Source organism: Podarcis vaucheri, assembly GCF_965113315.1.
Source record: "Podarcis vaucheri genome assembly, chromosome: 7".
Taxonomy (NCBI): Eukaryota; Metazoa; Chordata; class Lepidosauria; order Squamata; family Lacertidae; genus Podarcis; species Podarcis vaucheri.
In genome coordinates this window covers 54681543-54696659 of record NC_138765.1, presented here as the reverse complement: position 1 = coordinate 54696659, position 15117 = coordinate 54681543, and the positions used below count along the sequence as shown (strand labels likewise).

General features: G+C 46.7%; 1 protein-coding gene across 5 annotated transcripts in view; it reads right to left on the bottom strand.

Moving 5' to 3' along the window:
* Positions 1-15117, bottom strand: part of GSE1 (Gse1 coiled-coil protein) — a 427626-nt gene that overhangs the window by 177685 nt on the left and 234824 nt on the right. Inside the window, exon 1 of one of the 5 annotated variants that reach the window (XM_082232840.1) lies at positions 9380-9555. The exons of the other annotated variants lie outside the window; for them this stretch is intronic. Within the exon in view, the coding sequence (XP_082088966.1) occupies positions 9380-9422 (43 nt within the window). The 5' untranslated portion in view covers positions 9423-9555. Of the gene's footprint in view, positions 1-9379; positions 9556-15117 lie in introns of those variants that run through there. 5 annotated transcript variants of the gene reach the window in all.

Here is a 15117-nt window from a genome sequence, read left to right as displayed (position 1 = left end):
TTGCATGCAGAAGGTCCCAAGGTGAACCCCCAGTCTCCCCAGTTAAAAGGAAGGAGGAGCAGGTAGAACAGACCCTTATCTCCCTCAGACCTTGGAGAGCTGCTGCCAGTTGTAACACACGAAACCAGAGTACATGGACAAACAGTCTTGACCTGCTGTGCAGCAGCTTCCTGTGTTTATGGCACTGATGGGGAGGCAGGCACCACCATGGTTCTTGGGCTATTTTTTGCAGAACGGAAACAGCCAGGAGCACACAAAGCAACTGGTAAAGATTTCTTGATTACTATTCCCTACCACCTGCCTTCCAATATGGAGTGCCCTAGCACAACAGTTCAAAGCTGATGGAAGATTAAGCAAGTTATTTGCTTCTCTCTGTGCCTCTGTGTGTGTGTGTGTGTGTGTGTGTCTGTCTGTCTGTCTGTCTCTCACTCACAGTGCCAGATAAATTTCCCCTTTCTCACTTGGGGGGGAGGAGGGCAGAATGAGAGGATAGGGCAGGAAGGCAATGAGTTGATCCTGACCCCATTCATTAGAACATCTGACCCCAGCTAAGAAGGGAGGAGGACAGAGGGAGGGACAGTCACTAAGAGGCGAATTAATTCATCAGGGAAATGCAATTCCAAGCCCAAATATATTGTCAGCAGGCCACATTAACGCTGGCACCAGGGACACGGGGTTGCACCCCTCCCGAGTGAGCAGCTAAATCAAAGACATCTGGAGAGCTGGCTGAAGGCTGAGATTATTAATGCTGAAATTTAGAAGCCAAGGTCTGAGCTGTGGATCCATCAGCGCCACCAGTTACGTCCAATAAATTAGGAGAGATAAGGATTGAAGGATGGAGTATTAAAAAGGCACCATTCATTGCTGGACTGCAGCGAGTCTCCAGAGGCCCTGCCTTCCCTGGGGAATGTTAACCCTATCTGCTTACAGACAATGGAAAAATCAGCAGGCGTCATGGCAGGAAAGTAAGTCTTTTGCTCAAGGGGGCTTCTCTCACACAGCCAGGCAGGGAATGCTGTGGTGGGGGACAAACAGAGCCTTGCTAGAGCAACTGGCAACGACTCCAGATGCTGCAGCAATAGATGTACATCCTGTATCTCCTCTAGCCACCACCCTGCACAAAAGCCTCTTTCCTGATCCAGGTCATTGTTCAATGCTTGACTCCTTTCCATCTTTGACCCTCTATATGTAACCCTGTTGCAATTGAAACCTGATCTGTACAGATCTACTCTGACCTCCAGCCAGCCAACGAAACAAGTCGCACAAGTGGGTTCAGAGAAGGGCTAATAGCATTGTACAAGAGTTAGCCAGAAAGATAAAGGCAGGCATCACCAACACCCCCATATTTGGACTTAGATTCAGCTATTTGCAGACACTGCAACCATCCAACTTTTGAAAGGGATGCTTGCTGCTCTTTAAAGCAGAGAGGGACATGGAGCAGTTGGTAGAAACATTCTAGCTTCAAAATACATTTGTTTGCCTTTAACTTGGGTTCTGTCTGTTCAGACTGCATGAACACCATAGTCAGCATCTTAAGCATCTAGGGCAAGGGGTGTTACTAAAAACCATTACTTTGGGGTAGCTAAAGTGGTGCCCTCTAAATGTTCTGAACTACACCTCCCATCATTCCTGACCACTGGGTATGCTGGCTACGGCTAATAGGAGTTAGTAATCAACAACTGGAGGGCCACAGGTTCCCCATCCCTTGGCAAAGGGAGCAGGGCTGCAGGGCCTTGTCAAGGACAGGATTCTGTGTTGTTTGGAACTGGAAGCAGAGTTATACAATCTCAAATTCAAATTCACATTGCAAAGGAGCCATCTAAAAGAAGGCAAGAATAAGTCCTGCCAAACCTCTACTGGCAAGGAGTTTCAAACAGCTGGGCCTGTCCATAACAGAGGCCAACTGAACCTCAGGGGCATCAAGAAGATCTCCGTAATCAAGGTGGAACCTAAGAATCAGGCAGTCATCATGTACAAATTGATCATTTTTAAACTTACAAATGCAAGAGGATGAACACATAGGGCTACGTACAAAACATGGCCATACCACTAAGCTGTGGTCCCTTCCCCAGACACAAAGGAGCTCTGGAAGAAGACAGTGTGTCTGCCAGATACCAGAACATGCAAAGAAGCACTCTGGAAGAAGCTTGGCTTTCCAGGGCTGCAAATCAGCCCCACACCTTGTTAAGAAACCAGAGCAGGCAATGTTGCGGCAACTCTGAAGTGAGTTGGCTGTGCTCCAGGAGGGGCACATTAGGCAATGGGATGGGTGGAGGGGAAGATGAGGGTTTCTTCAGCCCCACCCTTAAAGCCGTCTGAAGAATATTGGTTCTCTACACCTTAAGAACAATGCTGTTGTAAGAGAGGGAGGTTTTGCAGCTTGTTTTGTTTTTTAAGCATGATGGAAGAGAACTGATGTACCAGAGGACACACTTGGGGGTGGAGCCTGGATTCTCTCAGCAACTAGACTTATGCCTATATCCAGTTGGCCTTCAACCTCTGGGCTGACCCACACCATACATTTAAAGCATATTCAAAGTAAATGGCTTTCCATGCCCCCAAATAATCCTGGGAACTGTAGTTTGTCAAGGATGCTGGCAATTGGAGCTCTGTGTGGGGTAAACTACAGTTCCCAGGATTCTTCAGGGACGCCATGTGCTTGAAAAGTATGATGTTGATGGAGCCTCTGTTAAGGCATCACATATTAGATGTCAGAACAAAGGGGTGGGCCATGTTTTACTAGACACTCAGGTACACAAAGATGCTTCTACCCTCTGTCTGCACTGGAGTCCAGCCCAACTAAAAGGGCTGCTAGCCTCCTGCCTAGGATTCAAATGGCCACCACTTCACACCATACCAGACAGTCCCTAATTCCCTCCAATTAAGTCAAATGACCACTTCACATTCCTGGCCAGACATAACGTGGACACAGCAACTGCAGCCTTTGCCCCCAGCTCTTTACTGAGCAAGGCGATGTCAGCATTGCAGGTCATTCAGGGACTCATAAACATGCCAAGCATATCCATAACCATCAAGGTGAACAAAGCCCATATGGGAGGTGGCCTCTGACCCTCAGTGGCTAGGGCAACATTAGGGCACTTAAAGAGGATCCAGGCCTACTCTGCAACTGCTGTTCCTCAGCCGTTGAATCTTCCTATTTTGTAGAGTGTGGTTGAATTCCACCTTCCTTCTCTCTGTGTGTGCACATTTGTGCATTGGAGAAACCAAAAAGCGGAGAGAAAGAAACAGAAAGAAGTCACAGCATGAAGGCGGCTGGGTCCCACATCCTGTAATAACAGGTGCCAACTCAATATTGATTTAACAGGAATCGTGCTACAGCACAAGACAAGGAGAGCGGGAGAAAAGAAGCAGACCAGGAATGGTGGAGTCCTCATACCTCTCCTGTTCACTCAGAGAAACATATATCATTTGTAGAGGCGGTTCAGTCCTCCACCTAAGACACAAAGCTGACAACTCCTTCTAGTCCTCCTCTTTCTCCCCCTCCCCGTATCAACCCACGAGAACCCAAAGGTGGATTGCTCCTCAAACAGATTCTCAAACAGAATCTGGTTTGCCTACAGAAGACCCCAGGTTCAATCCAGGTAATGTCCCCTGTCTGAAGCCCTGGAGCTGCTGCCAGGCAGTAAAGACAATGTTGAGCTTGATGAAGCTGCTCATTGACACTTGTGGCAGCATTAAAAGACACTGAGCTACTCAGGATACAACTACAGGTTTGTTTGTCTTCAAGCAAGAATGGGGAAACTGCCCCCTCCCTGCTGTTATTGAATTCCATCTCCTAGCAGCTCTAGCCAGCATAGCCAATGGTCAGAGATGCTGGGAGGCATAGTACATCTGGAGTGCACCAGCCCCCCCTCCATTTTAAAGGTGGCATATACATAGCCCTTGAAAAGGTTACAAAGGTTGCATTTCAAATACCTCCTGTAAGTCTTTCAGTGAGATAAACCTATTTTACAACACCCCAATCTTCACCAGAGCAGTCAATCAACAGGAAACAGACTCCTTGTTGAATGTGGGAGGGAGGGAGACTCAATAAAGGGGAAATTTCAGCAACCTTTGGGAAGAACAGTTAGAAGGTGTGAAATAGTTTGCAACCATTCTGAAAAGGGGGAGGGGCAGCCATATTGGGAAATTGAGTCTGAACAGCCTTTTCTTACAAGGGTTTCTCTTATGCAAGGAACAAAAACTAAGGGTAGTGCTATGCAGATGATACATTTGCTCTGTACAACAAGCTGAATTGCAACTGGGTTGCTGGTCCCTATTGTGTCAAAGAGAACACCGTTAAACTAGAGCAGAGGAAACAGCATATCCAATGCCTCTCCTCTCACCTGCAAAGCCAGAACAGGTCAAGAGTGATCTGAGCCAAACATGAAAAAGTCATGATTCCTTTCCCCACTACACCAGGCTCTAGCAGCACTCCTGAGAACATCATCCCTCAAAGGCTTGGTAGGTCTGCCTTAACACAAGAAAGAGGTGTTGTACACTTTTGGAAGAAAGGTGGTAATGAGAGTGGAGGGGAAGATGAAAGACTCATGGGCAGGAGAGAGGATAAGAATCTCAGGAGGAGTCTGTGCCTTTATGAGCCCCCCCCCTCACTTTAACTTGTTTAACACTTTAACCCTGTTCCAGATACCAGTGGCTGCTGCATTAGCTCAGTTTCAACAAGCAGCAGAGCTTTTAGAGTAGTGGCTCCAGTTTTAGGGCACTGCCTCCACCTTAAGATTTTGAAGAATCATGCTCCCTTGTTATTTTCAACAGGGGAGCCACCTCTTTGGTTAGTAAAGCTGCTTTTGTATTATTTTGGTTCTGTTCTTTTGTTTCTATACTCTGTGGGTCTTTTCTGCTGTCCTTGCATTAATCATGATGGGGTTTAGGGTCCCTGTTTGAATGGTTTTTAACTATTTAAGATTACGTAAGCTGCCTTGGAACCAGGGCTTGAAAGCCATTCTAGAAATAGAGTAATTAAGTAAAGCAACAAGCTGAGCTGATGGATGAAGTTGAAGGCCCAAGGAAGAGAAGGGTGTAAAATGAACAGAGCTGAGAAAATTAGGGGCTGGGGGAGGGGGGGGACAAGGCCTAGGGAACAGTAAGCTCTGAGGAAACTGCAGCTATCAGGCAGTAGAATAAGGCAGGGGAGGATTATTTTGCACCCTAAAGACAACTAGTCAAAACATGTTGAAATTATTCCATATCACACAAGACATTTTTATTTCCCAAGCCTCAGTTTGATGATTTTCCATTGTGTATGTGTGCCCATGTCCACTTTTTCATGCTGTCCCACTTTCACCCCAGGGTAGCATGGCACAAGAAGGCTGGTGGCCGGGAGACAGAACTCAGTTACTCATTTTAACTGATCAATTAGATCTTTGGCTGTAGTCCTTATAGAACACTTGGCCATCTCAAAGGGCAGGCATAAATCAAGCGGGCTCTGCATCCGTAGTGATGGTAAAAATCTCGTGCCAGCAGACACTCCCAGCCACTGAAAGTGGGCCCTGGGGCTGGGCATGGAGGGTGTGTCTTAGGTTCTGGGGAAGCCAAATTCTAAATTAATTCCTGACATCACTGTGTAATGGAGAAATGCATTCACAATAATGCCCCCTTTTCAAAGTCAGTCTGGAACCAGACATATAAGCAATGGGTGTTGCTGTCCAAAGGAGACACCTCCCCCCCTCCATTCTCTCCTTCCAGTCTGGGCACTGACCTGTGCACAGAATCATAAACCCCCTCCTAGCTCAGATTACAGCCTGAGCTGCTTCCAGTTCCCCGTGATCCAAACAGCTTGCCCAGCTGTCCGTCTGCATAACCCCTGCCTGCTAATCCTCCCCAGGGAAGGGAACTCTGATGCCAGAAGAGCTTAGCTGGCACCTTTTGGCCTTCTCCATATGAGAGGGCACAGCCTGCCCTCTGCCTGCCTTGCCCTCTGCCTATTAGCCTGCGGCAGCTCTAACAAGCAACAACCCCCCACCCACCCACCTGCTTTGTTCCTTTCGAGTGCCAGGATACAGTAATAACTGTTTTTTCAGGGAAGGTCTCCCTTTTTATTAGCAAATGCTGCTTTCTGTCCTTGTATTTTATGACAGCAAATCAATGCGCAGCCGCCTCCATTGGCCCAAGCTGTTCATCTGCACAGGCTGATCCTGCTGCCGTAACCACCAACTTTGCCCTAGGACAGAAAGCTGTTCAGGCACACATTAAAGCTCCTCCTTTCCTCCCTTTTAAGGGTACACATACAGTGTTGCTTGACATGCTACAACTATAGGAAGCAGCATTATACAGAGTTCGGACCATTAGTCCATTTAGCAATCTTGTCTACAATGACTGGCAGTGGCTCTCTAGGGTTTCAGACAGGGGCAACTCCCAGTCTTGCCTGAAAAAGCTAGGGCTTTAATATGGAACCTTCTGCATGCAAGGCTCTACCATTGAGCTATGGTCCTTCCTTAAAAAAGCTTTTGTAGGAAAATAGGAAAATGCTTTGTCCTGAATCAGATGCCATCTAGCTCAGTACTGCCTACATTGACTGGCAGCAACTCCCCAGGGTTTCGGACAGGAGAATCTGGAGGTGCTGAGGACTGAACCTGGGACCTCCTGCATGTAAGACAGGTGCTCTACCACCAAGTTATGGTTGCATCTCACTGTAAATCCGTTTACCATGAACATGGAGATGGCTCCTGGCTTGTTCTTGGGAGGAATAAGCCACAGTCCCTAGGCTTACCCAAATATTTGACAGGGATTTATTTCATAGAATTATAGAATTGTAGAGTCGGAAGAGATCACGAAGGTCATCTAGTCCAACCCCCTGCCATGCAGGCATCTTTTAGCCCAACATGGGGCTTAAACCCATGACCCTGAGATTGTGAGTCTCATACTCTACCAACTAAGCTATCCTGCGGGCACTCAAACCAAGCGTGACTGGTGGGTGAGTCAAGAACAAACCTTGACTACCCATCTTTATTTGTTTTCCACAAAAGAAACATGGCCCCTAGTTCAGACTAAACTAAGGGCTATGATGTGTTGCTCCTGCTGGGGGAGGGGTGAAGAAGACACCACCTCCCTGTCCATTACCCCATTATCCACTTTCACTGGAAGCCATTAATCACAGACTGATGAGGAGCAACAAAAGTGAAGGCAACAGGGGTTTAAAGAGATGCTGGAGCTCAGAGTGAACAAAAAGCAACACTTTCTGATCTGGGAGCCCACCTTACTCCACCTCTTAATCCAGGGTGTCTGAAGGCAGAGGTTCTGATTATCAGGTCTAAAAGATACAAACTTTTTAATACTACTTCAACAGTTCCATGTCTAGAGACTGGAAATGAAGCTGCAACACTGAGGGCTACTGAGTTCAATATCAAAATTTGAGCTCTGTAAAAACACATCCATCAGGGACCCAGAAAGAGGAGGGGGAGAGAGTAAAACAGAAAAGCAGAACCTACAGCTGGAAGGAAAGGATAGTTCAAATCCCTGCCAAACCCAATCCAAACTCACCCGCTAAGCTATTAACTTGGATCAGAGTAAGGACTTTGTCATCAGTGAGTTTTCTACAGAACCCAGCATACTATCAGAGATGGAGGGAGAGAAGACAAGTAGAGAGCCAAAAAGAAAGTAACCCATAATTTTGCCGGGGGGGGGGGCGCTCCATCACTAAGCTTCGTTTCAATTCAAAGTGCCATCTTGGTATGACACCTGTTGCACCATTACTATGGATTATGACATACACTTCTCTTATTGTTGCTTTGCCTTGACTTGGTTGTCCATTCAGTTGCAGCTCAGGGCTTCCATCCACATGCCCTTTTGTTTGGGTGGTCTCAAACATTCTGATTTGATGTGGTTTTGAAAGAACCGCATTCCCATGCACACAGAGAAATAGATTCCTCATCACCATAACAAACATGCCAAAAATGTTTTGAACAGTCTAATCTGCAACCTGATGGATATAGGATTTGCTGTAAGCTCTTTTTGCAACTCAAGAAGCCAGTAATCTGCACATCTGTATGACCTCTGCAGAAGGCTTGCCTTCCCAGTCTCCATCCCCACCAGTGTCACACACTATAAGGCAGCCTGGAAAACTGACACCACAATAAACAAATACATAGGTCCTGCCTGGAAAAAGATTTCTGTATAACTTGGAAGTTTGCTCTCAGGACATTGGAAGACTAAGTAGCTGCCACTTTTGAGCATGTTCCTTTATGCTTCAGCCCTCAAAATCTCCCTTAAATCACCCACCTTCTCCAGACAAGCCCCCCCCCCCTGCAACCAGTCAACACTGTCTTTCACCCAATGCCTCACACAACACATAAAGTGAGGGTTAAATGAACAAAAGGCAAGGCGGCCAAAATTCCGGCTGGGATTAGCTATCAAATAACTTTGCATTTAAAGCATCTCTTTTTTTCCTAAAAGGGCCAGAGGCCAGGGGTCAAAGGTCAAAGGTGAAGCCCCACCAGGTCAGGAAGTCACAGTCAACATGAGTTTCCCCCCTCCCTTTCAGGAAACTGCCAGGCAGGTAGAGTTTAATTAGCTTGAAATGAAGAGAGGTGCTGTCTAGAGAGTTCTCAAGAGACTCACCCCCCTTAACTCATTAAAAATCATACAGGACCCCATCCCCCCTCCCCCCAAAAAAACAAGCCCTTTCTAATCTCAAGTGAGCTGAATGCACATGATCCTTCTATTTCTTGTCACCTCTTGCCTCTCCATCAGGGTCTACTATTCATAACGTCTCTGCACTGCATTGCTTTCTGACCCAGATGTCAATTTGTAAGATTTGCAAGGGCCCCTAAAACCACTAGGTTGGCTCCTCTCCACTGGCTAAAGGCAGGAGTAGCTCTACCATGGTGCATCACAGGCACACAGCAGTTCCACCACAAAAAAAGGGTTATTTAGAACAAAAACAGACAGGCAAGTGACTCATGAAAGCAAGCCAAGCTACATGTTGCCAGGGAAAGCAAGACTAGCCTTTGAGATTCACTGCAGGATTTGGCCACTCCATCGTGTGATTTTTTAATATAAAGAACCCAGAATTACTGACCATGGGGAGGGGAAATGAGAGAAAGAAGAGGAGGAAGAGATGGACCTCAAAGCCTACAGCTCCTATACAATGGGCCTCCTCCCCCTCTCCCCCCAATAAGCTCCTGCTAGACATGGGAGCTAGATCATCTCCAACAGCTCCAAACAGTGCAAGTAGAAGAGGCCTCCTCTGCACTAACGGGGCATCCAAGCAAGTCCGTGAGTGAGCCCTGCTCTCCCTTCCCTGTAGCCTCTTGCCCAAAGCTGAATACCAAGCTCGATAAAACAGGAGCCAGATTTTGCTGCAAGGCGGGGGGGGGGGAGAGGGGTTTGACAGGGAGGAGGCAGCTAAACTTTCACTCACTCAGACTCTGAAGCAAGGTGGACCAGGTCTTCATCTCCAGCATGTTGGCCCTGGCAGCGACGGCAGCAGGGGTACAAAAGCAAGACCCTAGGCAGCAATCTGTGGCATGGCAAGCAACCCCAAGGACGACAACCCCTGCACCTCTGCCCTCTGGAACGGGGTCACTGTCTGACGGCGTCCACACTCTGATCTCAAGGCAAACAGTTTGGGAAGGTGAGGAAGTCGACTGGAATGATGTCCGGGGTTGGGGGGGCAGGGGAAGAGGAGGAAGAGCTCAGGGTGCAGGCAAACAGCTGCTCCTGGGATCCTCACTGCAGGCAGGGAGCCAGCTCAGATAGAGAGAAAGATAGCAACCATTTTATTCCCTTTTAAAGCGCCGGCTGCATCTCTCCATTGCTTCCCTCACACCCCACCTCTCCTCCTGTGTGTTCCAGGGTTTGGGTCCTGAGTTGAGGGAGCTTTTGCTTCTCTCCTTCCCGCCCCCCTTCGCTTGTTTGCTCGCCTGCCTCCTTCCCGTCCTCTCTCTCTCTCTCTCTCTCTCTCTCTCTCTCTCCCTGCCTCCTCCTCTGCCTTGCACTTGATATCAGCCTTGTCAAGACTGCTGAGTTGAGGCTGACCCCTCACCCGCAGCTGCTAATTAAGGCTCCACAGTGACAGTTCAAGTGCCTCGCCTCAAGTTTGCAGCACCAAAGCGTCTAATTGGAGGAGCCTTTTCATTTCTCAATAGCAGACGCACTCTGGATTCTGGGTTCCCCTCCCCTCTTCCTTCTCCTCCCCCCTCATCCCCTGCTTCTTCATTCCAGGCCCAGGCAAGCACACAGCACTTCCTCTTTTGTATTTAACCATTGGGAAGGGGAGCGACAAGGAGGTGGGACCTTATCCTTGGAGACAGAAGAGGGCTTGGGGGAGGGAAAAGAGCTGCATGTCTTTGCGAAGGAGAGAAAACAAAATAAGAGGACCAAGGAAGAAACCATCACTCACACATACACCTCCAAGCCCTCATTAGGGCTGAAATCCACAAAAAAAACCCATAAGGTGAGAGTCTCAAATTAAAGTGTACAATCCCACCCCTAAAAATTTCACATTGATTAATGGTACTAAACTCACTGGATTACAAACACCGCAGTGTGCAGCTCGGCTGATTTTTAAAAATTAAGAAATTAAAATGCCTGATTTATATCTCTTTCTCCACCCCACCCCCCAAATCACTTTTCTGAACCAAACTTAGCATTAGAAGTTATTACATTTTATCCACTTCTCTGTCAATAGCTACATGTGGCTTTTAGTTCCTAGGAAAAGGCTAAAATACTTCCTAAGAGTCAGCAGCCTTTCACTCTGCATGTGCCCTGAGACTTTTGATTTTCATTTGACATGTTCAAAACCCTGGCACAAATCTTTTTTGCTTTAGCCAAAATTAATTTACTTGGGTGGATAAAATATTAAGTATATGCTGAGCATCTCCATCTCATCTCCGAAAGACCCCACACCCATACTTCACAGGGAAAGGAAAGGAATTTCAGGACTTGTGCCCTTGAGATTTTTTTTTTTTTAGTATTTATTATATTTATAATCCCACATTTCCTCCCAAGGAACTCACGGTAGTGTTCTTCACCCTTCACATTTTCTCCTGACAACCCCATGAGGAAGATTAGGCTGAGAGAGACAGTAACTTGCCCAAAGTCAACCAGTGAGCTTCATGGCAGACAGAATGGGGATTTGAATCCAGGTCTTTCACGTCCAAGTCTAGTACATTAACCACAACACCACACTATCAGCCCTGGCCAGCATGGCTAATTGTAATAGATGCAGGCAGGTGGGAGTCCCAACAACATCTGAAGGGCACCAGGTTGGCAAAGAATGCTTTAACAACTCTGAACTCCTAACTAGGCACTGTCTTTGCTTACAAATGAGAATCTCCATTCATCAAGCCATTTTCTCCTCCTCTAGCACAGACTTTCCCGCCCACCAGAAAAAGTCTCTGAGGGGGGGTCTAGGACCACTTGATTCTGCATATCCATTCTCCAAAACACCTTTGCACTAGGCTCTGCTCTCTTCCTCCATCTTTGACTAGGATAGAGCTGCAAGGTCAGAAACAAACAATGAATTTCCAAGGGAGCTGACGGCAATTTGAGCAACACACTATTCTCCACAGCTGCACAAGCATTAATTTTGTCCCAAGATTGCATCTGACCAAGCAAATTTTTTAAATAAAAAAAAAGCCGGAAAAGCTGGAAAAGAAAACTATTTACCATGAACAGTCACTTTGCTTTTCAAACCACCTCCAACTGTCTGAAAAAGCTTATTTGTCTCCAGTGTTAAGATCACAGGTCAAAGCTCTGTTAGGGGTTGCCCCTGTGCTTGGAACACTGAACAAGATGATAAGAATCAAACAAATACGACTGGAGCTATAGTTTCAGATTATGGAAATCACAAATTCACCCCCTACCTGGTTCAGCTGCAGCTAGATCATAGCTTTGGGGGACAAAGGTGTACAAAAGGAAGTCATGTTCTCTGGGCTCCTTTGGGGGGAAAGGTTGGGCTATAAATTTAATAAATATATACACTGAAAAGTGTGCACTTTTCTGCAAAATTTCACTTTCAAAATAATTTCCAGCCTGTGAAATTCATGGGAATTCATGGAGGGTGTCAATGGCTACTAGCCATGATGGCTATATTCTATCTCCAGTGTTGGAGGCAGTATGTCTCTGAATGTCAGTTGCTTGGAGTAAAAACTGTGCACCCACAGCGTGATCTTAACACTGGGGACAAATACAGTAATATGCTTTTTCAGACAGTTCCAAAGCAAAGGTGACTTCATGAAGCCTAGACAGCAAAATCTGGGGTCCAAGGCTCTGTGCTCCAATCCTGCTATAGGTGGAGTGGATATGGGGGAGAGAGAAACAGGAGAGGAGAAAGAGAGAAGCTATGACCATATTGCACCATAAAAAGGTAAAGGTACCCTTGACCATTAGGTCCAGTTGCAGACGACTCTGGGGTTGCACGCTCATCTCGCTCTATAGGCCGAGGGAGCCAGCATACAGCTTCCAGGTCATGTGGCCAGCATGACTAAGCCGCTTCTGGTGAACCAGAGCAGCACACGGAAATGCCGTTTACCTTCCCGCCGGAGCAGTACCTATTTATCTACTTGCACTTTGACGCGCTTTTGAACTGCTAGGTGGGCAGGAGCTGGAACCCAGCAATGGGAGCTCACCCCGTCGCGGGGATTCAAACTGCCAACCTTCGGATCAGCAAGCCCTAGGCTCTGTGGTTTAGACCACAGCGCCACCCATGTGCCTACTGCACCATAGTTTAAAGCACATCACTTTAACAGTCATGACTTTCCCCAAATAACTCTGGGAACTACAGTTTGGCTAAGCATGCCGGGGGCTGTTAAGAGATCCCTATTTCTCTCACAGAGCTACAATCTCCAGAGATTCTGGGAATTCTAGCTATATGAAGGGAATAGGGAGTCTCCTAACAACTCTCAGCATGCTTAACAAATTACAGTTCCCAGGATTTATTTGGTGTGTTTTTTTTTGGGGGGGGGAGATATGATTGCTAAAATAGTATAAAAATGTTTTAAATGAATGGTACAGATGTGGCCTAGGATGGTTGTTCCATACGAAAAGCTCTGGGAGTTCATCTGATAGCAAATGGAAGGGCAGGGGGAGATTGCTCTGTTAAGATCCTATCCTTGCCACCCAGCACATTTTCTGAAGGAAATGTTGTGTCTCCGTGGCTCTCTCTTCTCACCTCCTCCTGCCCTCGTCCCTCCCAAGCTTATGCCAAGAGTCTGACAGATCTATTGTGTGGCGGGGACTCCAGACATTTTATCAGGCAGAGAGGGAGACAGGGAGAGCTGTTGTGCTGACCCCAGAAATCAGTCTGAAGAGAAACAGAAGATGGCTTGTATCATCCTGCTGGGTCAGAGGTCAAGAGGAGTCAGCCGCTCTCCTCCAGCATGGCCAAATTCCTGGGATTCACGCCTGGCCAGGCAGCTGCTATCTCTGGCATGGCTTCTTCCCTGAGGAGACAATGGAGCAGGTGCTGCCCAGGGGTGGAGAAAAGGGGACAGCTGGGAGGGCTGCAGTTAACAGTGAAAAACACAGGGAAGTGGCTTTTCACTTCCACAACAGCTTTTATTTTTTTATATAAAAAAATTAGGCGCCACAAGACGCTACCGTTTATAAACAGGAAAATGTTGGAAAGAAAGCACACAAGGGATCATAACTATGCCTGAAGGAAGTGCACAGACATTCCAGGTCATTCACTAGGCCAGCCTTTGCCAACCAGGCTCCCTGCATAGTTCTGAACTACAACTCCCATCAGCCCCTGGCAACACAGCTGTGTATAGGTAGAAAGACATGCACACAAAAATGTGACTTGGCAGCCAAATGCACAGGTGAAGCGTATGGCTCTGGGTGAGGATTCTGTGTGTGCATGACCCTAACATAAACGCTCTGCTGCTCCGAGAGAGGATTTTTCAAGACCATTTTCTCTAGGAATCTGGCTCAAAGAACAAAGGCTGTGGCCAGCTGCAAGCATGAAGGTCTTCACAACTGGTTACCCAAGATTGTGCTCAGCCCGGAGGCCTTATTTTATTCGGTGCTTCACCCAATGTCCTCCAAAAAAGCAAGCCCATGTGCTCCTGTCACCAAATGCCCCACCGTGTAAACAGTTCAGATACTTCCAACCCAACTTCTTCCACAGACTCAGAAAACAGCTCAGAATCATCTCAAAAATGTTAAGAAGTACACAATCCAGAGAAGGGGCAGACAGATACAAGCAGGTCCTTGCCCCAAATACTAAAGTCCCTATCTGCAAGAAAAAGCTTTTCTTTCTTTTCACCTTTCAGCCACAACTTTAAGCTTCTCTTAAAAACAAAAACACAACTTCCAGGGGGTTGGTTTAAAAGGGGGAGAGAGATTAAAACCCTGCTTATGTGCACACAGCCTAGGCACACATACCCTCTGGATTGGGACCCCCAAGTGCTAAATACACACACAACCCCCACAAAGGGGCTAATCAGCCATCGGATCATCAATTATAAATGTTCCTGACATTCCGGAGGGAATCATTCCATCAGCAAGCAGGCACCCTTTCCACACAGAGATATATCATCCATGAATGGGTCACTCTCTTAGCTCCCCAGTCTATTTGTACAACGTGACCTCAACGCATTGGTTTCACCCGCCCTCTTGTTCAGTGCTATCTGCCCCAAGGAATGCTGAGGGGTTCAAAGAGATCCCACGACCCTGGAGCAAATATAGCATTCCAAATCAAATGGAAGGTAGTTGGATTTAAAGGGGGGGGGAGTTGCTTCAGAGAATCCTGAAATGCAGGATTACTGCCAACTCTTATCAGGAGGAATTCATGAGACTTGTTAGGGATACTCCAACCAAACAGCTGGACTGGAGTCAGGAGTCTTACAAGCCTTTGCCAGTCTTGCCACTCAACAGCAGCATGACCTCAACCAACATCACAGATTTTTCAAGTTGTTCAAGAAGAACAGTGTATTTTAATAATAATAATAATAATAATAATAATAATAATAATAATAATAATAATAATAATAATAATAATAATGTGTTTCTTATACCCCACCCATCAGACTGGGTTGTTCCTGGGTTGTCTGGGAGGCATCTACTATTTTTTTTAAAAATGTATGTCATATAAAAGTTGACTATTAGAGGGGGGAAACTCACCATGGTTTACAATAACATTTCTGGGATGCATAC